We start from the raw sequence: 23,974 nt of genomic DNA on the forward strand, positions 1-23,974 counted from the left end.
GAATTTGGGGAGGGGGTCCTTAAATTTGGGGGGGGGGTGTCCCTGAATTTGGGGGGGGTCTCTGAATTTGGAATGTCCCCTGAATTTGGGGAGGGGCTGAGGAGGTTTTGGGGGGTTTTGAGGGGTTTTGGGGGGTTTGAGGGGATTTAAGGGGGATTTGGGGACCTGGGGAGGGACCCCGTGAGTCTTGGGGAGGCGGAATTTGGGGGGGGTCCCTGAATTTGGGGAGGGGGCCCCAAGCTTTTGGGGAGGGGGCTGGAGGGAGTTTTGGGGGGATTTGGGGGGGTTTTGGGGACACACTGAAGGGGTTTGGGGACAGCTCTTGTCCCCTCCCAAGGGACCCAGTGAGTCCGGGGGGGGGCAGAATTTGGGGAGGGGTCCCTGAGTTCCACCTGAATTTTGGGATTTGCACCCCAGTTTTGGGATCCCCTCCCCAATTCCGTGCCCCCTCCCCAATTTCAGTATCCCCCCGGTTTTGGGCAGATCTGGGGGTCTCTGTCCCCAGTTCCGTGCCCCCTCCCCAATTTCAGTATCCCCCCCAGTTTTGGGCAGATCTGGGGGTCCCTGTCCCCAATTCCATGCCCCCTCCCCAATTTCAGTATCCCCTCAGTTTCGGGCAGATCTGGGGGTCCCAGTCCCCAGTTCTCTGCCCCCTCCCCAATTTCAGTATCCCCCCAGTTTTGGGCAGATTGGGGGTCCCAGTCCCTGACCCGCTGCCCCCTCCCCAATTTCAGTATCCCCCCCCTCAGTTTCGGGCAGATCTGGGGGTCCCAGTCCCCAGTTCTCTGCCCCCTCCCCAATTTCAGTATCCCCCCCCTCAGTTTCGGGCAGATCTGGGGGTCCCAGTCCCCAGTTCTCTGCCCCCTCCCCAATTTCAGTATCCCCCCCCCGGTTTTGGGCAGATTGGGGGTCCCGGTCCCTGACCCGCGGCCCCCTCCCCACCTCGTGTCCCCGCAGAGCTGGAGGCGGGCAAGGCGCAGGAGTTCACGGTGAAGGCCAAGGGCGCGGGGGGCCAGGGCAAGGTGGGCGCTCGCATTTTGGGGCCGTCCCGCAAGGGGGTGCCGTGCACGGTGGAGCCGGGCCCCGGCCCCGAGAGCAGCGCCGTGCGCTTCGTGCCGCGCGACGAGGGCCCCCACAGCGTGGAGGTCACCTACGACGGCGTCCCCGTGCCCGGCAGCCCCTTCCCCGTCGAGGTGGTGCCGGCCACTGACCCCTCCAAGGTTAGGGAGGGGTCTGCGGGGGTTTTGGGCAGGGGGATTTGGGGTGGAGGTCCTGGGAACCAACTCAACTCAACCCAGCTAAGCCAAGTCAACCCAACCCAACTCAACCCATCCCAACCCAACTCCACCCAACCCAACCCATCCCAGCTCCATCCAACCCATCCCAACCCAACCCAGCTCAACCCAACTCAGCCCAACCCATCCCAACCCAACTCAACCCAACCCATCCCAACCCAACTCAACTCAACCCAACCCATCCCAACTCCATTCAACCAACCAATCCAACCAATCCCAACTCAACCCATCCCAACTCCACCCAATCTAACCAATCCAACCCAACCCATCCCATCCCAACCCAACCCAACTCAACCCAACCCAACTCAACCCATCCCAGCTCAACCCAACCCATCTCAACTCAACTCAACTCAACTCAACTCAACCCAGCTCAACCCAACTCAGCCCAACCCATCCCAACTCCACCCAATCTAACCAATCCAACCCAACCCATCCCAACCCAACTCAACTCAACTCAACTCAACTCAACTCAACTCAACTCAACTCAACCCAGCTCAACCCAACTCAGCCCAACCCATCCCAACTCCACCCAACCTAACCAATCCAACCCAACCCATCCCAACCCAACTCAACTCAACCCAACCCAACCCAACTTAACCCATCCCAGCTCCATCCAACCCAGCTCAACCCAACCCATCCCAACTCAACTCAACACAACCCAGCTCAACTGAACCCATCCCAACTCCACCCAACTCAACCCAACCAACCAACCCAGCTCAACTGAACCCCTCCCAGCCCAACCCATCCCAACCCATCCCAACCCAACCCTTCCATCCCCCCAGGTCCGCGCTTTCGGCCCCGGTCTCCAGGGGGGCCTGGCGGGGGTTCCAGCCCCATTCACCATCGACACCAAAGGCGCCGGCACGGGCGGTTTGGGGCTGACCGTGGAGGGGCCCTGCGAGGCCAAAATCGAGTGCCAGGACAACGGCGACGGCACCTGCTCCGTGTCCTACCTGCCCACGGAGCCCGGCGACTACAACATCAACATCCTCTTCGCCGGCGCCCACATCCCGGGCTCGCCTTTCCGCGCGCCGATCCGGCCAAAGTTCGACCCTTCCAAGGTCACCTGCGAAGGGCCGGGCTTGGAGAAGGCCACGGCCGGCCAGCCAGGGCGCTTCCGCGTGGACTGCAGCCGGGCGGGAACGGCCGAGCTGACCATCGGCATCGCCTCGGAAGCCGGGGCGCGGGCGGACGTGAGGGTGGAGGAGAACGGCGACGGCATTTACACCATCGCCTACACGCCGCGCAGCGCCGGCGTGCACACCGTCACCGTGGAGTATGGCGGGCAGCCCGTGCCACACTTCCCCAGCACCGTGCGCGTGGAGCCGGCGCCGGCGGCCGTGGATACGACCGGCATCAAGGTGTACGGGCCCGGTGTGGAGGGGAAGGGTGAGTTTGGGGTGGGCTGGAAGGGTTGGGTTGGATTGGATTGGGTTTGGTTGGGATGGGTTGAGTTGAGTTGGGTTTGGTTGGGTTGCGTAGAGTTGGTTTGATTGTGTCAGGTTGACTTGAGTTGGATTTGGTTGGGTGGGGATGATTTGGGTTGATTTGAGTTGGGTTTGGTTGAGTTTGGTTGGGTTGGGATGATTTGGGTTGAGTTGAGTTGGGTTGGCTGGGATGAATTGAGTTGGGTTGAGTTGAGTTGGGTTTGGTTGAGTTTGGTTGGGTTGGGATGATTTGAGTTGAGTTGAGTTGGATTGATTTGAGTTGGGTTTGGTTGAGTTTGGTTGGGTTGGGATGATTTGGGTTGAGTTGGGTTGGGTTGGTTGGGATGAATTGAGTTGGGTTGAGTTGAGTTGGGTTTGGTTGAGTTTGGTTGGGATGATTTGCGTTAAGTTGGGATGAGTTGAGTTGGGTTGGCTTCAGTTCAGTTGGGTTCAGTTGGGTTGGAAGAAGACCCCGTTGACCCCAGCCCCCTTTCCCCGTCCCAGCCGTGTTCCGCGAGGCCGTGACGGAGTTCGAGGTGGACGCCCGGGCCGTGGCCAAGGCCGGCGGTCCCCTGGTCAAGGCCCTGGTGTCCAACCCCTCGGGAAATGTCACCGAGACCTTCGTGGAGGACCGGGGTGACGGCACCTACCACGTGGAGTACACGCCCTACGAGGAGGGTGAGCGCGCCCGGCATCCATTTCGGGGGGTTCTGAGAGATACTGGGGGACTTTGGGGGAATTTTGAAGGACTTTTTGGGGGTTTTGGGGATCATGAGGGATTTTGGGGGATTCCTAGTGGGTTTGGAAGGATTTTGGTGGATCTGAGAGGATTTTGTAGCATTTTGGGGGGATTTTGCAACATTTTGGGTGGATTTTGCAACATTTTGGGTGGATTTTGGAACATTTTGGGGGGATTTTGGAACATTTTGGGGGGATTTTGGAACGTTTTGGGGGGATTTTGGAACGTTTTGGGAGCTTTGGGGGAATTTTAAGGGATTTTGAGAGACTTGGGGTGCTTTTTATGGGTTTGCGGGGTTTTGAGGGACTTTGCAGGATTTTGGGGCAATTTCAGGGATTTTGGGGTGATTTTTGATGGGTTTTTAAGGGGTTCTAAGGGATTTTTGGGGCACTTGGGGTGGGGTTTGGTGGCATTTGGGGTGACCCGCTGCCCCCCCAGGCCTGCACAAGGTGGACGTGACCTACGGGGGGTCCCCGGTGCCGCTGAGCCCGTTCCGTGTCCCCGTCACCGAGGGCTGTGACCCCACCCGGGTGCGGGTGCACGGCCCCGGCATCCAGAGCGGCACCACCAACCAGCCCAACAAATTCACCGTGGAGACCCGGTGAGAGCCTTGATCCCGACGGGAATCCCCAAAATCCCAACGGGAATCCCCCAAATCCCCACAGGAATCCGCAAAATCCCAACGGGAATTCCCAAAATCGCAATGGGAATCCCCAAAATCCCAACGGGAATCTCCAAAATCATGACAAGAATCCCCAAAATCCCAACGGGAATCCCCAAAATCCCAACGGGAATCCCCAAAATCCCCACAGGAATCCCCAAAATCCCAACGGGAATTCCCAAAATCCCAACAGGAATCCCCAAAATCCCAACGGGAATCCCTGAAATCCCAATGGGAATCCCTAAAATCCCAACGGGAATCCCTGAAATCCCAATGGGAATCCCCAAAATCCCAACGGGAATCCCCAAAATCCCCACAGGAATCCCCAAAATCCCAACGGGAATCCCCAAAATCATGACAAGAATCCCCAAAATCCCAACGGGAATCCCCAAAATCCTGCTGGGAATTCCCAAAATCCCAAAAGGAATCCCCAAAATCGCAGTGGGAATCCCTAAAATCCCAACAGGAATCCGATTTCCCCCCCCCCCCCCCCCCCCCCGTGACCCCAAATCCCATTTTCCCCCTGCCCTGACCCCAAATCCCATTTCCCCCTGCCCTGACCCCAAATCTCCCCTGCCCTGACCCCAAATCCCATTTCCCCTTCCTGCCCTGACCCCAAATCTCCCCCTGGCCTGACCCCAAATCCCATTCTCCCCCTCCCCTGACCCCAAATCTCCCCTGCCCTGACCCCACATCTCCCCCTGCCCTGTCCCCACATCTCCCCTGCCCTGACCCCAAATCCCATTTTCCCCCTGCCCTGACCCCAAATCCCATTTCCCCCTGCCCTGACCCCAAATCTCCCCCTGGCCTGACCCCAAATCTCCCCCTGCCCTGACCCCAAATCCCATTTCCCCCTGCCCTGACCCCACATCTCCCCCTGGCCTGACCCCAAATCTCCCCCTGCCCTGACCCCAAATCCCATTTCCCCCTCCCCTGACCCCAAATCCCATTTCCCCCTGCCCTGACCCCACATCTCCCCTGCCCTGACCCCAAATCCCATTTCCCCTTCCTCCCCTGACCCCACATCTCCCCCTGCCCTGACCCCAAATCTCCCCCTGCCCTGACCCCAAATCTCATTTCCCCCTCCCCTGACCCCAAATCTCCCCCTGCCCTGACCCCACATCTCCCCCTGGCCTGACCCCAAATCTCCCCCTCCCCTGACCCCAAATCTCCCCTGCCCTGACCCCAAATCCCATTTCCCCCTGGCCTGACCCCAAATCCCATTTCCCCCTGCCCTGACCCCAAATCCCATTCTCCCCCTCCCCTGACCCCAAATCTCCCCCTGGCCTGACCCCAAATCCCATTTCCCCCTCCCCTGACCCCACATCTCCCCTGCCCTGACCCCAAATCCCATTCTCCCCCTGGCCTGACCCCACATCTCCCCTGCCCTGACCCCAAATCCCATCTCCCCCTCCCCTGACCCCACATCTCCCCTGCCCTGACCCCAACCCCGCTGTGGCAGGGGGGCCGGCACGGGGGGTCTGGGCCTGGCCGTGGAGGGTCCCTCGGAAGCCAAGATGTGCTGCACGGACAACAAGGACGGCAGCTGCTCCGTGGAGTACGTCCCGTACGAGCCCGGCACCTACAGCCTCAACGTCACCTACGGCGGGCACCAGGTCCCCGGTGAGCCCCAGGGCCGCGGTCCCGGCATTCTGCGCCTCACTCGGAACTCTGGGGGATTTTGGGCAATTGTGGGGGGATTTTTGAATTTTGGGGGATTTTTTGGGAAATATTTGGGGAATTTTTTGGGGAATTTTGGGGGGTTTATTTTGAATTTTGGGGAATTTTTGGGGAAATTTTGGGGGATTTTTTGGGAATTTTGGGGGGTTTATTTTAAATTTTGGGGAATTTTTAGGGAAATTTTTGGGATTTATTTTGAATTTTGGGGAATTTTTTTGGAGGAAATTTTTAGGAATTTTTTGGGGGATTTTTTGGGGCAATTTTTGGGTGTTTATTTTGAATTTTGGGGAATTTTTAGGGAAATTTTTGGGGGGTTTTTGGGGCAATTTTTGAGGGGTTTATTTTGAATTTTGGGGAATTTTTGGGGCAATTTTTGGGGTTTTATTTTGAATTTTGGGGAATTTTTAGGGAAATTTTTGGGATTTCTTTTGAATTTTGGGGAATTTTTTTGGAGAAAATTTTTAGGAATTTTTTGGGCAATTTTTGGGGGGTTTATTTTGAATTTTGGGGAATTTTTCGAGAAATTTTGGGGGGTTATTTTTAATTTTTCGGGCAATTTTGGGGGGTTTATTTTGAATTTTGGGGAATTTTTAGGGAAATTTTGGGGGGTTTATTTTGAATTTTGGGGGATTTTTAGGGAAATTTTGGGGGGTTTATTTTGAATTTTGGGGAATTTTTAGGGAAATTTTGGGGGGTTTATTTTGAATTTTGGGGAATTTTTAGGGAAATTTTGGGGGGTTTATTTTGAATTTTGGGGAGTTTTTTGGGAAATTTTTGGGGGGTTTATTTTGAATTTTGGGGGATTTTTGGGGTTTTATTTTGAATTTTGGGGAATTTTTCGGGAAATTCTTGGGGGGTTTATTTTGAATTTTGGGGAGTTTTTTGGGAAATTTTTGGGGGGTTTATTTTGAATTTTGGGGAATTTTTTGGGAAATTTTGGGGGATTTTTTGGGGCAATTTTCGGGGATTTATTTTGAGCTTCAGAGATATTTTTTTGGAATTTTGGGGATTTTTTTTTTTTTAAATTTCGGGGATTTATGTTGAATGTTGGGGGATTTTTTTTTTTTTTTGAATTCTGGGGGATTTTTGAAGGTTTTTTTGGCAGGATTTTTAGGGAGTTTTTTTGGGAATTGTCCAGGCAATTTTTTGGGAGTTTTTCAGGCAATTTTCAAATATTTTAATTTTGGGGTTTTTTGGGGGGGATTTTTGGGGGATATTTGGGGGGTTATGGGGGATTTTGTAGGATTTTTAGGAAATTTGGGGATATTTCCCCTGGTGACCCCAAAATCCTATTTTTTCCCCCCTGGTAACCCCAAACCCATCCCACAGTCCCTAAATCCCAATTTTTCCCCCCAAAACTCCACCCACATCCCCTAAATCCCTGTTTTTTCCCCCAGCCACACCCCACATTGCCTAATTTCAGATTTTTCCCCCTAAACCCATCCCACATCCCATAAATATCTTTTTTTTTCCCCTGGTGACCCCTAAATCCCATTTTTTTCCTCAAAAACCCCACCCCACATCCCCTAAATCCCATTTTTTTTCCCCCCTGGTGACCCCTAAATCCCATTTTTTTTCCCGTGGTGACCCCTAAATCCCATTTTTTCCCCTGGTGACCCCTAAATCCCATTTTTTTTTCCCCTGGTGACCCCTAAATCCCATTTTTTCCCCTGGTGACCCCTAAATCCCATTTTTTTCCCCTGGTGACTCCTAAATCCCATTTTTTTCCCCTGGTGACCCCTAAATCCCATTTTTTTCCCCTGGTGACCCCTAAATCCCATTTTTTTCCCAAAAAACCCCACCCCACATCACCTAAACCCCTGTTTTTTTCCCCTGGTGACCCCTAAATCCCATTTTATTTTCCCTGGTGACCCCTAAATCCCATTTTTTTCCCCTGGTGACCCCTAAATCCCATTTTTTTTCCCCTGGTGACCCCTAAATCCCATTTTTTTTCCCCTGGTGACCCCTAAATCCCATTTTTCCCCTGGTGACCCCTAAATCCCATTTTTTTTCCCCTGGTGACCCCTAAATCCCATTTTTTCCCCTGGTGACCCCTAAATCCCATTTTTTTCCCCTGGTGACTCCTAAATCCCATTTTTTCCCCTGGTGACTCCTAAATCCCATTTTTTTCCCCTGGTGACCCCTAAATCCCATTTTTTTCCCCTGGTGACTCCTAAATCCCATTTTTTTCCCTTGGTGACCCCTAAATCCCATTTTTTTCCCCTGGTGACCCCTAAATCCCATTTTTTTCCCCTGGTGACCCCTAAATCCCATTTTTTCCCCCCTGTGACCCCTAAATCCCATTTTCTCCCCCAAACCCCACCCCGCACTCCCTAATTCCCGGCTTTTCCTGCCAGGGAGCCCGTTCCAGGTGCCGGTGTCGGACGTGGTGGACGCGTCCCGGGTGTCCTGCGGGGGTCCCGGCCTGACCCCCGGCCACGTCCGGGCCAACGTCCCCCAGACCTTCACCGTGGACACGTCCAAGGCCGGCGTGGCCCCGCTGGACGTCAAAGTCCAGGGCCCCAAAGGTCAGCGGGGGGGGGGGTTTGGAGGGGGTTTTGTGGGATTTGGAGGAGGATTTGTGGGATTTTGGGACACCCTGTGGGATTTTGGGGCTGCCTTGTGGGGATTTCAGGGCTTCCCTGTGGGATTTTGGGACACCCTGTAGGATTTTGGGACACCCTGTGGGATTTCGGGGCTTCCCTGTGGGATTTTGGGGCTGCCCTGTGGGATTTTGGGACACCCTGTAGGATTTTGGGGCACCCTGTAGGATTTTGAGGCACCCTATGGGATTTGGGACCACCCCATACCCCCTTTTTAGTAATTTCTCTTCTACCCTGCAGCGACTTCCATATTACTCTACGATCTTTTTAACCCATCCCACGACACCCCAACCTTCCCTAACCCTCTTGAACACCCCCCGAACCCCACAAAAACCCCACAAAAACCCCACAAAAACCCCATTTCCCCCCCGTCAGGCGTGCTGGAGCCCGTGGACGTGGCCGACAACGGCGACGGCACGCAGCGCGTGTCCTACGTCCCGTCCCGCGAGGGACCCTACAGCATCTCCGTGCGCTACGGCGACCACGAGGTGCCCCGCAGGTGCGCCCGGGGGGGACATTTCGGGTGGCTCCCCAGGGCTTTTGGGGTGTCCTGACCCCAAAATTCCTCCCCAAAAGCCCCTTCAAGGTGAAGGCGCTGCCCACCCACGACGCCAGCAAGGTGCGGGCGAGCGGCCCCGGGCTCAACACCACGGGGGTGCCGGCCAGCCTGCCCGTGGAGTTCACCATCGACGCCAAGGACGCCGGCGAGGGGCTGCTGGCCGTGCAGATCACGGTGCCCGCCGGGGATTTGGGGTCTGGGGGAGCGGGGGCGGGGAGGTTTGGGGTTTTTTGGGGGTTTGGGAGAGGTGGGAGGTGTTGGAGGGGGGCTGGTTTTGGTGGGGCGGTTGGGATTTGTGGTGGGGGGGTGGTGGTGGAGGTGAGAATTTTTGTGCTCTGGTGGCCCCAAAGCCACCCCACAGTGCCCAGTTCCAAGTTTGCTCTCCAAAACCCCACCCCACATCCCCTAAATCCTGGTTTTCCCTTCAAAACCCCATCCCACATCCCCTAAATCCTGTTTTTTCCCTCCAAAACTCCACCCCACATCCCCTAAATCCTGGTTTTCCCTTCAAAACCCCATCCCACATCCCCTAAATCCTGTTTTTTCCCTCCAAAACTCCACCCCACATCCCCTAAATCCTGTTTTTTCTCTCCAAAACCCCACCCCACATCCCCTAAATCCTGTTTTTTCTCTCCAAAACTCCACCCCACATCCCCTAAATCCTGTTTTTCCCTTCAAAACCCCACTCCACATCCCTTAAATCCTGTTTTTTCTCTCCAAAACCCCACCCCACATCCCCTAAATCCTGTTTTTCCCTTCAAAACCCCACTCCACATCCCCTAAATCCTGTTTTTTCTCTCCAAAACCCCACCCCACATCCCCTAAATCCTGTTTTTTCTCTCCAAAACCCCACTCCACATCCCCTAAATCCTGTTTTTTCTCTCCAAAACCCCACCCCACATCCCCTAAATCCTGTTTTTTCCCTCCAAAACCCCACTCCATATCCTCTAATTCCTGTTTTTTCACCACAATCTGGCCCAACATCCCCTAAATCTCTGGTTTCTTACTCCTGGTGAAAAAACCCCGAAATCCTGGGTTTTCCCTCTAACCCCACCCCACACTCCCTAATTCCCAGTTTTTCCCCTTGGGAAAATTCCCATTTTTTTCCTTGGACCCTCCTTGGGTCTTACCAGCTGCCAAAATTCCCAGTTTTTCCCCTCAGGATCATGAGGGGAATCCCAAGGGAGCATGACCCCACCTGGGAGCTCTGGGATCCTTTTTCCCAGCCCAAATTCCCATTTTTCCACCTTTCAACCACCAAATTCCCATTCTCACCTCACCAAGTGCCAAAATTCCCACTTTTTCCCCTCAGGAATAACTTTTTCCCCTCAGGATCTCAAAGGGAAGCCCAAGGGAACTTGACCCCAAACCCACCCGTGAGCTCTGGGAGTGCCCTGGATCCTTTTTCCCAGCCCAAAAATCCAACCCCACATCCCAAAACTGCTCAAATTCCCATTTTTCCACCTCCCAACCACCAAATTCCCATTCTCACCTCACCAATGGCCAAAAATCCCACTTTTTCCCCTCAGGAAAAAACTTTTCCCCTCAGGATCCTGAGGGCAAACCGAAGGGAGCATGACCCCACCCGGGAGCTCTGGGATCCTTTTGACCAGCCCAAATTCCCATTTTTCCACCTTTCAACCACCAAAATTCTCATTCTCACCTCACCAACTGCCCAAATTCCCATTTTCACCTCACCAATGGCTGAAATTCCCACTTTTTCCCCTCAGGAAAAAACTTTTCCCCTCAGGATCCTGAGGGCAAACCGAAGGAAGCATGACCCCACCCGGGAGCTCTGGGATCCTTTTTCCCAGCCCAAATTCCCATTTTTCCACCTCCCAACCACCAAATTCCCATTCTGACCTCACCAATGGCTGAAAATCCCACTTTTTCCCCTCAGGAAAAAACTTTTCCCCTCAGGATCCCGAGGGCAAACCGAAGGGAGCATGACCCCACCCGGGAGCTCTGGGATCCTTTTTCCCAGCCCAAATTCCCATTTTTCCACCTTTCAACCACCAAAATTCCCATTCTCACCTCACCAACTGCCCAAATTCCCATTTTCACCTCACCAATGGCTGAAATTCTCACTTTTTCCCCTCAGGAAAAAACTTTTCCCCTCAGGATCCCGAGGGCAAACCCAAGGGAGCATGACCCCACCTGGGAGCTCTGGGATCCTTTTTCCCAGCCCAAATTCCCATTTTTCCACCTCCCAACCACCAAATTCCCATTCTGACCTCACCAATGGCTGAAAATCCCACTTTTTCCCCTCAGGAAAAAACTTTTCCCCTCAGGATCCCGAGGGCAAACCGAAGGGAGCATGACCCCACCCGGGAGCTCTGGGATCCTTTTTCCCAGCCCAAATTCCCATTTTTCCACCTTTCAACCACCAAAATTCCCATTCTCACCTCACCAACTGCCCAAATTCCCATTTTCACCTCACCAATGGCTGAAATTCTCACTTTTTCCCCTCAGGAAAAAACTTTTCCCCTCAGGATCCCGAGGGCAAACCCAAGGGAGCATGACCCCACCTGGGAGCTCTGGGATCCTTTTTCCCAGCCCAAATTCCCATTTTTCCACCTCCCAACCACCAAATTCCCATTCTGACCTCACCAATGGCTGAAAATCCCACTTTTTCCCCTCAGGAAAAAACTTTTCCCCTCAGGATCCCGAGGGCAAACCGAAGGGAGCATGACCCCACCCGGGAGCTCTGGGATCCTTTTTCCCAGCCCAAATTCCCATTTTTCCACCTTTCAACCACCAAAATTCCCATTCTCACCTCACCAACTGCCCAAATTCCCATTTTCACCTCACCAATGGCTGAAATTCTCACTTTTTCCCCTCAGGAAAAAACTTTTTCCCCTCAGGATCTCAAGGGCAAACCCAAGGGAGCATGACCCCACCCGGGAGCTCTGGGATCCCTTTTCCCACCCCTAAAAGCCAACCCCACAGCCCAAATTCCCATTCTCACCTCACCAATGGCTGAAATTCCCGCTTTTTCCCCTCAGGATCCCGAGGGGAAGCCCAAGAAAGCCTCGATCCGGGACAATCAGGACGGCACCTACACCGTGTCCTACGTGCCGGACATGACCGGCCGCTACACCATCCTCATCAAATACGGGGGGGACGAGATCCCCTATTCCCCCTACCGCATCCGGGCCGTGCCCACCGGCGACGCCAGCAAGTGCACGGTCACCGGTGAGCCCCGAAACGGGGGAAAACCCCCCAAAATTGGGAGGAAACACCTCAAAAATGGGGAAAAACCACCCCAAAAATCACAGGGGAACCCCCCCTGTATTGGGGGATACCACCTCAGGAATGGGAGAAACCACTGTGAACACCCCCTCAGGAATGGGGGGGGCACAACCCTGCTGGGAAAGGGGCACGGCTGCACTAAGGGGGGAAAGGGGGATTTTTGGGGGTGTTTTGGGGGATTTTGGGGGGTTTCGGGGATTTTCGGGGGTCTCACGGCTGTGTCTCACTGGATTTCTTGCTTCTCTGCCCACCCCACCCCACGCCCACCCCCCCACGCCCACCCCCCCCCCCCATCACGCTGTAGTTTCCATCGGAGGTCACGGCTTAGGTAAGAGCACGGCTTGGTTTGGGGGGGGGAGCATGGCCAAAACCCCCCCTTGGCACCCCAAAATCGAGCCCCCTTCGCACCCCAAAAATCTCCCTGCATGAGGGGAAGGCGGGGGAAACAGGGGAGGGGGTGAGGGTTGGGTTGGGAGGGGGTTTGGGGTGGGAGGAACCCAAGGTAAATGATGGGAACCCCCCCCAAAGATTATTGATGACGGAGCCCCAAACTCAATTAATGATGGGGGATCCCCCCCCCAAATTAATGATGGGGACCCCCATGATCTCAATTAATGATGGGGGATCCCCCCCCCAAATTAATGATGGGGACCCCCATGATCTCAATTAATGATGGGGGATCCCCCCCCAAATTAATGATGGGGACCCCCATGATCTCAATTAATGATGGGGGACACCCCAAAATTAATGATGGGAGACCCCCATGATCTCAATTAATGATGGGGGACCCCCCAAAATTAATGATGGGGACCCCCATGATCTCAATTAATGATGGGGGACCCCCCAAAATTAATGATGGGGACCCCCATGATCTCAATTAATGATGGGGACAGAATGGGTTCCTGTTCCAGATGTCCCCAAATGGGTCCCATTTTGGGATTCCTGGCTCCATTTTGGGATTGCTGGTTCCATTTTGGGATTCCTGGCCCCATTTTGGGATTCCTGGCCCCATTTGGGGTTCCTGGCCCCATTTTGGGATTCCTGGACCTGTTTTGATGTTCCTGGTCTCGTTTTGGGATTCCTGGCCCCGTTTTGGGATTCCTGGCCCCATTTTGGGATTCCTGGCCCCATTTTGGGGTTCCTGGCCCCATTTTGGGATTCCTGGCCCCATTTTGGGGTTCCTGGCCCCATTTTGGGGTTCCTGGCCCCATTTTGGGATTCCTGGCCCCATTCTGGGATTCCTGGCCCCGTTTTGGGGTTCCTGGCCCCGTTTTGGGGTTCCTGACCCCCGGCTCCTGTAGGACCGGGCCTGGGCCCCACCATCCAGCTGGGCGAGCAGACCCTGATCACGATGGCCCCAATCAGTCCCATTTTGGGATTTCTGGCCCCATTTTGGGGTTTCTGGCCCCATTTTGGGATTTCTGGCCCCATTTAGGATTCCTGGCCCCATTTTGGGATTCCTGGCCCCATTTTGGGATTCCTGGCCCCATTTTGGGATTCCTGGCCCCATTTTGGGGTTCCTGGCCCCATTTGGGATTCCTGGCCCCATTTTGGGATTCCTGGCCCCATTTTGGGGTTCCTGGCCCCATTTGGGATTCCTGGCCCCATTTTGGGATTCCTGGGCCCATTTTGGGGTTCCTGGCCCCGTTTTGGGGTTCCTGACCCCCGGCTCCTGTAGGACCGGGCCTGGGCCCCACCATCCAGCTGGGCGAGCAGACCCTGATCACGGTGGCCCCAATCGGTCCCGTTTTGGGATTCCTGGCCCCATTCTGGTATTCCTGGCCCCATTTTGGGGTTCCTGGCCCCATTTTGGGGTTCCTGGCCCCATTCTGGGATTCCTGGCCCCATTTTGGGGTTCCTGGCCCCATTTTGGGGTTCCTGGCCCCATTTTGGGATTCCTGGTCCTGTTTTGATGTTCCTGGTCTCGTTTTGGGATTCCTGTCCCCATTTTGGGGTTCCTGGCCCCGTTTTGGGGTTCCTGGCCCCATTTTGGGGTTCCTGGCCCCATTTTGGGATTCCTGGCCCCGTTTTGGGGTTCCTGGCCCCGTTTTGGGGTTCCTGGCCCCATTTTGGGATTCCTGGCCCCATTTTGGGATTCCTGGCCCCGTTTTGGGATTCCTGGCCCCGTTTTGGGGTTCCTGACCCCCGGCTCCTGTAGGACCGGGCCTGGGCCCCACCATCCAGCTGGGCGAGCAGACCCTGATCACGGTGGACGCCAAGGCGGCCGGCAAGGGCAAGGTCACCTGCTCGGTGTGCACACCTGACGGCTCCGAGGTGGACGTGGACGTGGTGGAGAACCCCGACGGCACCTTCGACATCTTCTACACCGCGCCCCAGCCCGGCAAATACGTGATCTGCGTGAGGTTCGGCGGGGAGCACATCCCCAACAGCCCCTTCCAGGTCATGGTGAGTGAGAAACGGGGAGAAACGGGGGGAAAATGGGGGAAATGAGGTAAAAACGGGGGGAAAACGGGAGAAAATGGGGGGAAAATGGGAGAAAATGGGGGAAAATGGGGGGAAACGGGGTAAAAATGGGAGAAAATGGGGGAAAAATGGGAGAAAATGGGGGAAAATGGGTAAAAATGGGGGGGAAATGGGAGAAAACGGGGGAAAAATGGGAGAAAATGGGGGAAATTGGGAGAAAATGGGGGGGAAATGGGAGAAAACGGGGGAAAAATGGGAGAAAATGGGGGGAAATGGGGAAAAAAAGGGGATATAGGGTTGGATTTGGAGTCAAATCTGTGATGTGTGTGAGGTTCTGGGGGGAGCACATCCCCAACAGCCCCTTCCAGGTCATGGTGAGTGAGAAACGGGGAGAAACAGGGAGAAAATGGGAGAAAATGGGGGAAAATGGGGTAAAAACGGGTGAAAATGGGGGAAAATGGGAGAAAACGGGGGGAAAATGGGAGAAAAATGGGAGAAAATGGGGGAAAATGGGAGGAAAATGGGGGGAAATGGGTAAAAATGGGGGGGAAATGGGAGAAAACGGGGGAAAATGGGGAAAAAAGGGAGAAAATGGGGAAAAATGGGGGGAAATGGGGTAAAAACGGGTGAAAATGGGGGAAAATGGGAGAAAACGGGGGGAAAATGGGGAAAAAAGGGAGAAAATGGGGAAAATGGGGGGGAAATGGGGAAAATGGGGGAAATGGGGGAAAATGGGGAGAAAACGGGGTAAAAATGGGAGAAAATGGGGGGAAATGGGAGAAAACGGGGGAAAAATGGGAGAAAATGGGGTAAAATGAGGTAAAATGGGAAAAATGGGGGGAAATGGGGACAAAACGGGGGAAAAATGGGAGAAAATGGGGGGAAATGGGGTAAAAACGGGGGAAAATGGGAGAAAACGGGGGAAAATGAGGTAAAATGGGGAAAAATGGGGCAAAAAATGGAGATATGGGGTTGGATTTGGAGTGAAGTCTGTGATCTGTGTGAGGCTCGGGGGGGAGCACATCCCCAACAGCCCCTTCCAGGTCATGGTGAGTGAGAATCGGGGAAAAACAGGGAAAAAATGGGAGAAATCGGGAAAAAAAACAGGGAAAAACAGGGGATTTGGGGAGAAAAATGGGAAAAATTAGTTTAAAAATGTGGGACTGGGGAGGAAAAAGGATCCCAAACAGCCCCTTCCAGGTGATGGTGTGGGAAAAAAAACGGGAAAAAATGGGGAAAAACAGGGGGGAAAAGGGAAAAAACAGGCTAAAAAGGGGGGAGATGGGGGATTTGGGGTGAAAGTGGGGCCTGGGGGGTTTTGGGGTGCGCTGAGCCTCGGTGCCCCCCCAGGCCACGGACCGGCCGCTGCTGGGGGTCAACGGGCTGGACATGGCCGGGCTGCGGCCCTTCGACCTCGTCATCCCCTTCACCATCAAGAAGGGAGAGATCACGGGTGAGGGGGGACACCCCGAGCTCGGGGGGGGGTGGGGGGGTCCCCAAAACAGCCCCCAAATCGGCCCTGAAATACCTCAAAGTCAGGCCAAAGAGTCTATGAAAAGCATCCCAAAAATCAGCCCAAAACCAGCCCAAAACCAGCCCCAAATCAGCCCAAAAATCACCTCAAAACCAGCCCAAAAATACATCAAAACCAGCCCAAAAACACCTCAAAACCAGACCAAAAACACCTCAAAACCAGCCCAAAAATACCCTCAAAACCAGCCCAAAAATACCCTCAAAACCAGCCCAAAAATACCCTCAAAACCAGCCCAAAAATACCCTCAAAATCAGCCCAAAAATACCCTCAAAACCAGCCCAAAAATCACTGCAAAACCAGCCCAAAAATACCTCAAAACCAGCCCAAAAATCACCTCAAAACCAGCCCAAAAATACCCTCAAAACCAGCCCAAAAATACCCTCAAAACCAGCCCAAAACCACCTCAAAACCAGCCCAAAAACACCTCAAAACCAGCCCAAAAATACCCTCAAAACCAGCCCAAAAATACCCTCAAAACCAGCCCAAAAATACCCTCAAAACCAGCCCAAAAATCACTGCAAAACCAGCCCAAAAATCACCTCAAAACCAGCCCAAAAATCACCTCAAAACCAGCCCAAAAATACCGTCAAAACCAGCCCAAAAATACCCTCAAAACCAGCCCAAAAATCACTGCAAAACCAGCCCAAAACCACCTCAAAACCAGCCCAAAAACACCTCAAAACCAGCCCAAAAATACCGTCAAAACCAGCCCAAAAATCACCGCAAAACCAGCCCAAAAACACCTCAAAACCAGCCCAAAAATCACCTCAAAACCAGCCCAAAAATCATCTCAAAACCAGCCCAAAAATCACCTCAAAACCAGCCCAAAAATACCCTCAAAACCAGCCCAAAATCACCTCAAAACCAGCCCAAAAACACCTCAAAACCAGCCCAAAACCACCTCAAAACCAGCCCAAAAATCACCTCAAAACCAGCCCAAAACCACCTCAAAACCAGCCCAAAAATCACCTCAAAACCAGCCCAAAACCACCTCAAAACCAGCCCAAAAATCACCTCAAAACCAGCCCAAAAATCACCTCAAAACCAGCCCAAAACCACCTCAAAACCAGCCCAAAAATCACCTCAAAACCAGCCCAAAACCACCTCAAAACCAGCCCAAAAATCACCTCAAAACCAGCCCAAAAACACCTCAAAACCAGCCCAAAAACACCTCAAAACCAGCCCAAAAATCACCTCAAAACCAGCCCAAAACCACCTCAAAACCAGCCCAAAAATCACCTCAAAACCAGCCCAAAACCACCTCAAAACCAGCCCAAAATCACCTCAAAACCAGCCCAAAAATACCGTCAAAACCAGCCCAAAAATCACCGCAAAACCAGCCCAAAAACACCTCAAAACCAGCCCAAAAATCATCTCAAAACCAGCCCAAAAATCACCTCAAAACCAGCCCAAAAATCACCTCAAAACCAGCCCAAAACCACCTCAAAACCAGCCCAAAAATCACCTCAAAACCAGCCCAAAACCACCTCAAAACCAGCCCAAAAGCACCTCTAAGTGTCCCTCAGGTGTCCCAGGTATCCCAGGTGACCGCTGTGTCCCCAGCTGTCCCCAGGTGCCCCCAGCTGTCCCCAGGTGTCCCCAGCTGTCCCCAGGTGTCCCAGGTGCCCCAGGTGTCCCCAGGTGCCCCCAGGTGTCCCAGCTGTCCCCAGGTGTCCCCAGGTGTCCCCAGCTGTCCCCAGCTGTCCCCAGGTGTCCCCAGCTGTCCCCAGGTGTCCCCAGGTGTCCCCAGCTGTCCCCAGCTGTCCCCAGGTGTCCCCAGCTGTCCCCAGGTGTCCCAGCTGTCCCCAGGTGTCCCCAGCTGTCCCCAGGTGCCCCAGGTGACCGCTGTGCCCCCAGGTGAGGTGCGCATGCCCTCGGGCAAGGTGGCCACTCCGGACATCACGGACAACAAGGACGGCACGGTGACCGTGCGCTTCGCGCCCAGCGAGGCGGGGCTGCACGAGATGGACATCCGCTGCGACAGCATCCACATCCCTGGTACGGGGGTTCGGGGGGTTTGGGGGGTTTGGGGGGGTTTGGGGCATTTTGGGAACCCCGGGAGTGCAGCCAAGGCTGGGTTTTGGGGTGGTTTTGGGAGGTTTTGGGGAGGTTTTGGGGAGTTTTGGCTGCACGAGATGGACATCCGCTGCGACAGCATCCACATCCCTGGTACGGGGGTTCGGGGGGTTTGGGGGGATTTTGGGGGGTTTGGGGGGTTTTGGGAACCCCGGGAGTGCAGCCAAGGCTGGGTTTTGGGGTGGTTTTGGGGGGGTTTTGGCTGCACGAGATGGACATCCGCTGCGACAGCATCCACATCCCTGGTACGGGGGTTCGGGGGGATTTTAGGGGATTTTGGGAGTTTTGGGAACCCTGTGAGTGCAGCCAAGGCTGGGTTTTGGGGGGTTTTGGGGAGGTTTTGGGGGGTTTTGGGGAGGTCTTGGGGAGTTTTGGGAGGTTTTGGGGAGGTTTTGGGGAGTTTTGGCTGCACGAGATGGACATCCGCTGCGACAGCATCCACATCCCTGGTACGGGGGTTCGGGGGGATTGGGGATTTTGGGAGTTTTGGGAACCCTGGGAGTGCAGCCAAGGCTGGGTTTTGGGGGGTTTTGGGGAGGTTTTGGGGGGTTTTGGGGAGGTCTTGGGAGTTTTGGGAGGTTTTGGGGAGGTTTTGGGGGGTTTTGGCTGCACGAGATGGACATCCGCTGCGACAGCATCCACATCCCTGGTACGGCGGGTTTGGGGCGCTTTGGGGGTTTTGGGGTGGTTTTGGGGGGTTTTGAGTGGGATTTGGGAGGGTTTGGGGTGGTTTTGGGGGGTTTTGGGGGGTTTGAGGGCAGAAAAAGCCCCCCAGGCAGCCCCTGCAGTTCTGTGTGGGTTATGGGGTCACTCAGGGGTCACTTTGGGAGGTTTTTGGGGTCACCATCCCCGTGGGGGATTTGGGGACAGTTTGGGGACAGTTTGGGGGGTCAGGACACGCTGTGACCCCCCCGGTGTCCCCGTGTCCCCCCCCAGGCAGCCCCTGCAGTTCTACGTGGGTTATGTCACCTGGGGGTGACTTTTGGGAGGTTTTTGGGGGTCACCATCCCCGTGGGGGATTTGGGGACAGTTTGGGGACAGTTTGGGGGGTCAGGACATGCTGTGACCCCCCCGGTGTCCCTGTGTCCCCCCCCCAGGCAGCCCCCTGCAGTTCTACGTGGACTACGTGAACAGTGGCCATGTGACCGCCTACGGCCCCGGGCTGACCCACGGCACGGTCAATCGCCCGGCCACCTTCACCGTCAACACCAAGGACGCCGGCGAGGGTGGGACACCGGACACCTGTCCCCGTGTCCTGTGTCCCCGTGTCCTGTGTCCCCGTGTCCTGTGTCCCTGTGTCCGTGTGTCCTGTGTCCTGTGTCCGTGTGTCCTGTGTCCCTGTGCCCCTGTGTCCTGTGTCCTGTGTCCCCATGTCCCTGTGTCCCCATGTCCTGTGTCCCTGTGTCCCTGTGTCCTGTGTCCTGTGTCCTGTGTCCCTGTGTCCCTGTGTCCCCATGTCCCTGTGTCCTGTGTCCCTGTGTCCCCGTGTCCTGTGTCCTGTGTCCCTGTGTCCTGTGTCCCTGTGTCCCTGTGTCCCTGTGTCCCCATGTCCCTGTGTCCCTGTGTCCTGTGTCCCTGTGTCCCCGTGTCCCCGTGTCCCTGTGTCCTGTGTCCTGTGTCCCTGTGTCCCCATGTCCCTGTGTCCCTGTGTCCTGTGTCCCTGTGTCCCCGTGTCCTGTGTCCCCATGTCCCTGTGTCCCCGTGTCCTGTGTCCTGTGTCCTGTGTCCTGTGTCCCTGTGTCCCCGTGTCCTGTGTCCCTGTGTCCCCGTGTCCTGTGTCCCCATGTCCCTGTGTCCCCGTGTCCCTGTGTCCCTGTGTCCCCGTGTCCCTGTGTCCCTGTGTCCCTGTGTCCCCGTGTCCTGTGTCCCTGTGTCCGTGTGTCCTGTGTCCCTGTGTCCCCGTGTCCCTGTGTCCCTGTGTCCTGTGTCCCCGTGTCCTGTGTCCTGTGTCCTGTGTCCCTGTGTCCCCGTGTCCTGTGTCCCCGTGTCCTGTGTCCCTGTGTCCCCGTGTCCTGTGTCCTGTGTCCCTGTGTCCCTGTGTCCCCGTGTCCTGTGTCCTGTGTCCCTGTGTCCCTGTGTCCTGTGTCCCTGTGTCCCTGTGTCCGTGTGTCCTGTGTCCTGTGTCCCTGTGTCCTGTGTCCCTGTGTCCTGTGTCCTGTGTCCCCGTGTCCCTGTGTCCCTGTGTCCCCGTGTCCCCATGTCCCGTGTCCCCCTGGCCCTTGTCCCCATGTCCCCATGTCCCCTGACCCTGTCCCCAGGGGGCTGGCCCTGTCCCCTCACACGTCCCCATGTCCCCTGGCCCTGTCCCCATGTCCCCGTGTCCCCACATCCCCATGTCCCCGTGTCACCATGTCCCCATGTCCCCATGTCCCCGTGTCCCCAGGGGGGCTGTCCCTGTCCCCTCACGTGTCCCCTGTCCCCAGGGGGGCTGTCCCTGTCCCAAGCTGTCCCCTGTCCCCAGGGGGGCTGTCCCTGTCCCCTCACATGTCCCCTGTCCCCAGGGGGGCTGTCCCTGTCCCCTGACGTGTCCCCATGTCCCCATGTCCCCAGGGGGGCTGTCCCTGTCCCCTCACATGTCCCCATGTCCCCAGGGGGGCTGTCCCTGTCCCAAGCTGTCCCCTCATGTGTCCCCATGTCCCCATGTCCCCAGGGGGGCTGTCCCTGTCCCCTGACGTGTCCCCATGTCCCCAGGGGGGCTGTCCCTGTCCCCTGACGTGTCCCCTGTCCCCAGGGGGGCTGTCCCTGTCCCCTGACGTGTCCCCTGTCCCCAGGGGGGCTGTCCCTGGCCGTCGAGGGTCCCTCCAAGGCCGAGATCAGCTGCCAGGACAACGGGGACGGCACCTGCTCCGTGTCCTACCTGCCCGTGCTGCCCGGCGACTACGGCATCGTGGTCAAGTACAACGACAAGCACATCGCTGGGAGCCCCTTCACCGCCAGGATCACAGGTGAAAAACGCCAAAATCGGGGAAAAACTACCTAAAAAATGAAAAAAAAAACAAAAAAAAAAACTGAAAAATGAGAAAAATCCACAAAAAAAACCCAAAAAGCGCACAAAAACCTGCCCTGGGCTCACTGGCACATCGCTGGGAGCCCCTTCACCGCCAGGATCACAGGTGAAAACAGCAAAACCCCCAAAAATCCCCTGAAAAATGACCCCACTGTCCCCCTGCTGTCCCCATTGTCACCCTGGGCTGTTCCACTGACCCCCGGGTGACCGTGCTGACCCCCAGGCTGTCCCCGCTGACCCCCGGGTGTCCCCGCTGACCCCTGGGTGACCCTGCTGTCCCCGCTGACCCCCGGGTGTCCCCGCTGACCCCTGGCTGTCCCCGCTGACCCCTGGGTGACCCCACTGTCCCCTGGGTGACCCCCGGGTGACCATGCTGACCCCGCTGACCCCCAGGTGACCGTGCTGACCCTGCTGTCTCCACTGACCCCCGGGTGACCGTGCTGACCCCCTGGGTGTCCCCGCTGACCCCTGGCTGTCCCCGCTGACCCCTGGGTGTCCCCGCTGACCCCCGGGTGTCCCCGCTGACCCCTGGCTGTCCCCGCTGTCCCCGCTGACCCCTGGCTGTCCCCGCTGACCCCTGGGTGACCCCGCTGACCCCGCTGACCCCTGGGTGTCCCCGCTGACCCCCGGGTGTCCCCGCTGACCCCCGGGTGTCCCCGCTGTCCCCGCAGGTGACGATTCCCTGCGCCAGTCCCACCTCAAGGTGGGCGCCTCGGCCGAGATCCCGCTGGACATCGGCGAGAGCGACCTGAGCCAGCTGAGCGCCACCGTCACCGCGCCCTCGGGCCGCCGCGAGCCCTGCTCGCTGAAACGCCTGCGGGACGGCCACCTGGGTGAGGGGACACTGCTGGGGACACTGGGGACATCACCCCATTGGGGACACTGGGGACATCATTGGGACACTGGGGACATGGAGGCCTGCTCGCTGAAATGCCTGCGGGACGGCCACCTGGGTGAGGGGACACTGCTGGGGACACTGGGGACACTGGGGACACTGGGGACATTGGGGACATTGGGGACATTGGGGACACTGGGGACATGGAGCCCTGCTCGCTGAAACGCCTGCGGGACGGCCACCTGGGTGAGGGGACACTGCTGGGGACACTGGGGACATCACCCCATTGGGGACACTGGGGACATTGGGGACACTGGGGACACTGCTGGGGACATTGGGGACACTGGGGACATGGAGCCCTGCTCGCTGAAACGCCTGCGGGACGGCCACCTGGGTGAGGGGACACTGCTGGGGACATTTGGGACACTGGGGACATTGGGGACATTGGGGACACTGGGGACATTGGGGACACTGGGGACATTGTAACCTGTATCTCTATCCCTGTCCCCATGTCCTGTGTCCCCATCCCAGACTGGTGTCCCTGTGTGTGACATGTCCCTGTGTGTGACATGTCCCTGTGTCCCTGTGTCCCTGTCCCTGTGTCCCTGTCCCTGTGTGTGACATGTTCCTGTGTGTGACATATCCCTGTGTCCCTGTGTCCCTGTCCCTGTGTCCCTGTCCCTGTGTGTGACATGTTCCTGTGTGTGACATATCCCTGTGTCCCTGTGTCCCTGTCCCTGTGTCCCTGTCCCTGTGTGTGACATGTTCCTGTGTGTGACATATCCCTGTGTCCCTGTGTCCCTGTCCCTGTGTCCCTGTCCCTGTGTGTGACATGTTCCTGTGTGTGACATGTCCCTGTGTCCCTGTGTCCCTGTCCCTGTGTCCCTGTCCCTGTGTGTGACATGTTCCTGTGTGTGACATATCCCTGTGTCCCTGTCCCTGTGTGTGACATATCCCTGTGTCCCTGTCCCTGTGTGTGACATGTCCCTGTGTGTGACATGTCCCTGTGTCCCTGAGGTGACCCTGTCACTGTCCCTGTCCCCGCAGGGATCTCGTTTGTCCCCCAGGAGGTGGGGGAGCACCTGGTGCACGTCACCCGCGGGGGACAGCCGCTGCCGCGCAGTCCCCTGGCTGTCACCATCAGCCAGGCGGAGCTCGGGGACGCCTCGCGGGTGCAGCTGCGCGGGCCCGGCCTGAGCGAGGGCACCACGTTCCAGCCAGCCCAGTTCACCATCGACACCCGCCAGGCTGGTGAGGCCTGGACTGGGACTGGGAGGGACTGGGACTGGGACTGGGACTGGGACTGGCACTGGGACTGGCACTGGGACTGGCACTGGCACCACGTTCCAGCCAGCCCAGTTCACCATCGACACCCGCCAGGCTGGTGAGGGCTGGACTGGGACTGGCACTGGCACTGGGACTGGCACTGGCACCACATTCCAGCCAGCCCAGTTCACCATTGACACCCGCCAGGCTGGTGAGGGCTGGAGTGGGACTGGGACTGGCACTGGCACTGGCACTGGCACTGGGACTGGCACTGGCACTGGGACTGGGATTGGGACTGGCACTGGCACTGGCACTGGCACTGGCACTGGCACTGGCACCACGTTCCAGCCAGCCCAGTTCACCATCGACACCCGCCAGGCCGGTGAGAGCCGGGACTGGGGGGACTGGGACTGGGACTGGGACTGGGATGGACTGGGACTGGCACTGGGATGGACTGGGACTGGCACTGGCACTGGGACTGGCACTGGCACTGGCACTGGGAGGGACTGGGACTGGCACTGGGACTGGCACTGGCACCACGTTCCAGCCAGCCCAGTTCACCATTGACACCCGCCAGGCCGGTGAGAGCCGGGACTGGGAGGGACTGGGACTGGGG

At 56.5% G+C, this 23,974-nt stretch overlaps 1 protein-coding gene across 1 annotated transcript in view; it reads left to right on the top strand.

Moving 5' to 3' along the window:
- Nucleotides 1-938: 938 nt before the first annotated feature.
- The window catches only part of FLNA (filamin A), a gene marked incomplete at its 5' end in the record, with an annotated part of 41,200 nt that continues 18,164 nt past the window's right edge, over nt 939-23,974 (top strand). The window contains 16 exons of the mRNA XM_053967980.1: nt 939-1,220; nt 2,078-2,684; nt 3,227-3,400; nt 3,900-4,062; nt 5,585-5,745; nt 8,160-8,330; nt 8,781-8,904; nt 8,982-9,138; nt 11,970-12,159; nt 14,375-14,622; nt 15,991-16,093; nt 18,032-18,172; nt 19,348-19,476; nt 21,022-21,195; nt 21,929-22,090; nt 23,140-23,343. Coding sequence (XP_053823955.1) covers nt 939-1,220; nt 2,078-2,684; nt 3,227-3,400; nt 3,900-4,062; nt 5,585-5,745; nt 8,160-8,330; nt 8,781-8,904; nt 8,982-9,138; nt 11,970-12,159; nt 14,375-14,622; nt 15,991-16,093; nt 18,032-18,172; nt 19,348-19,476; nt 21,022-21,195; nt 21,929-22,090; nt 23,140-23,343 — 3,190 coding nt within the window. The remainder of the gene's footprint in view (nt 1,221-2,077; nt 2,685-3,226; nt 3,401-3,899; nt 4,063-5,584; nt 5,746-8,159; nt 8,331-8,780; nt 8,905-8,981; nt 9,139-11,969; nt 12,160-14,374; nt 14,623-15,990; nt 16,094-18,031; nt 18,173-19,347; nt 19,477-21,021; nt 21,196-21,928; nt 22,091-23,139; nt 23,344-23,974) is intronic.

This window comes from Vidua chalybeata, chromosome 32, assembly GCF_026979565.1.
Source record: "Vidua chalybeata isolate OUT-0048 chromosome 32, bVidCha1 merged haplotype, whole genome shotgun sequence".
Lineage (NCBI taxonomy): Eukaryota > Metazoa > Chordata > Aves > Passeriformes > Viduidae > Vidua > Vidua chalybeata.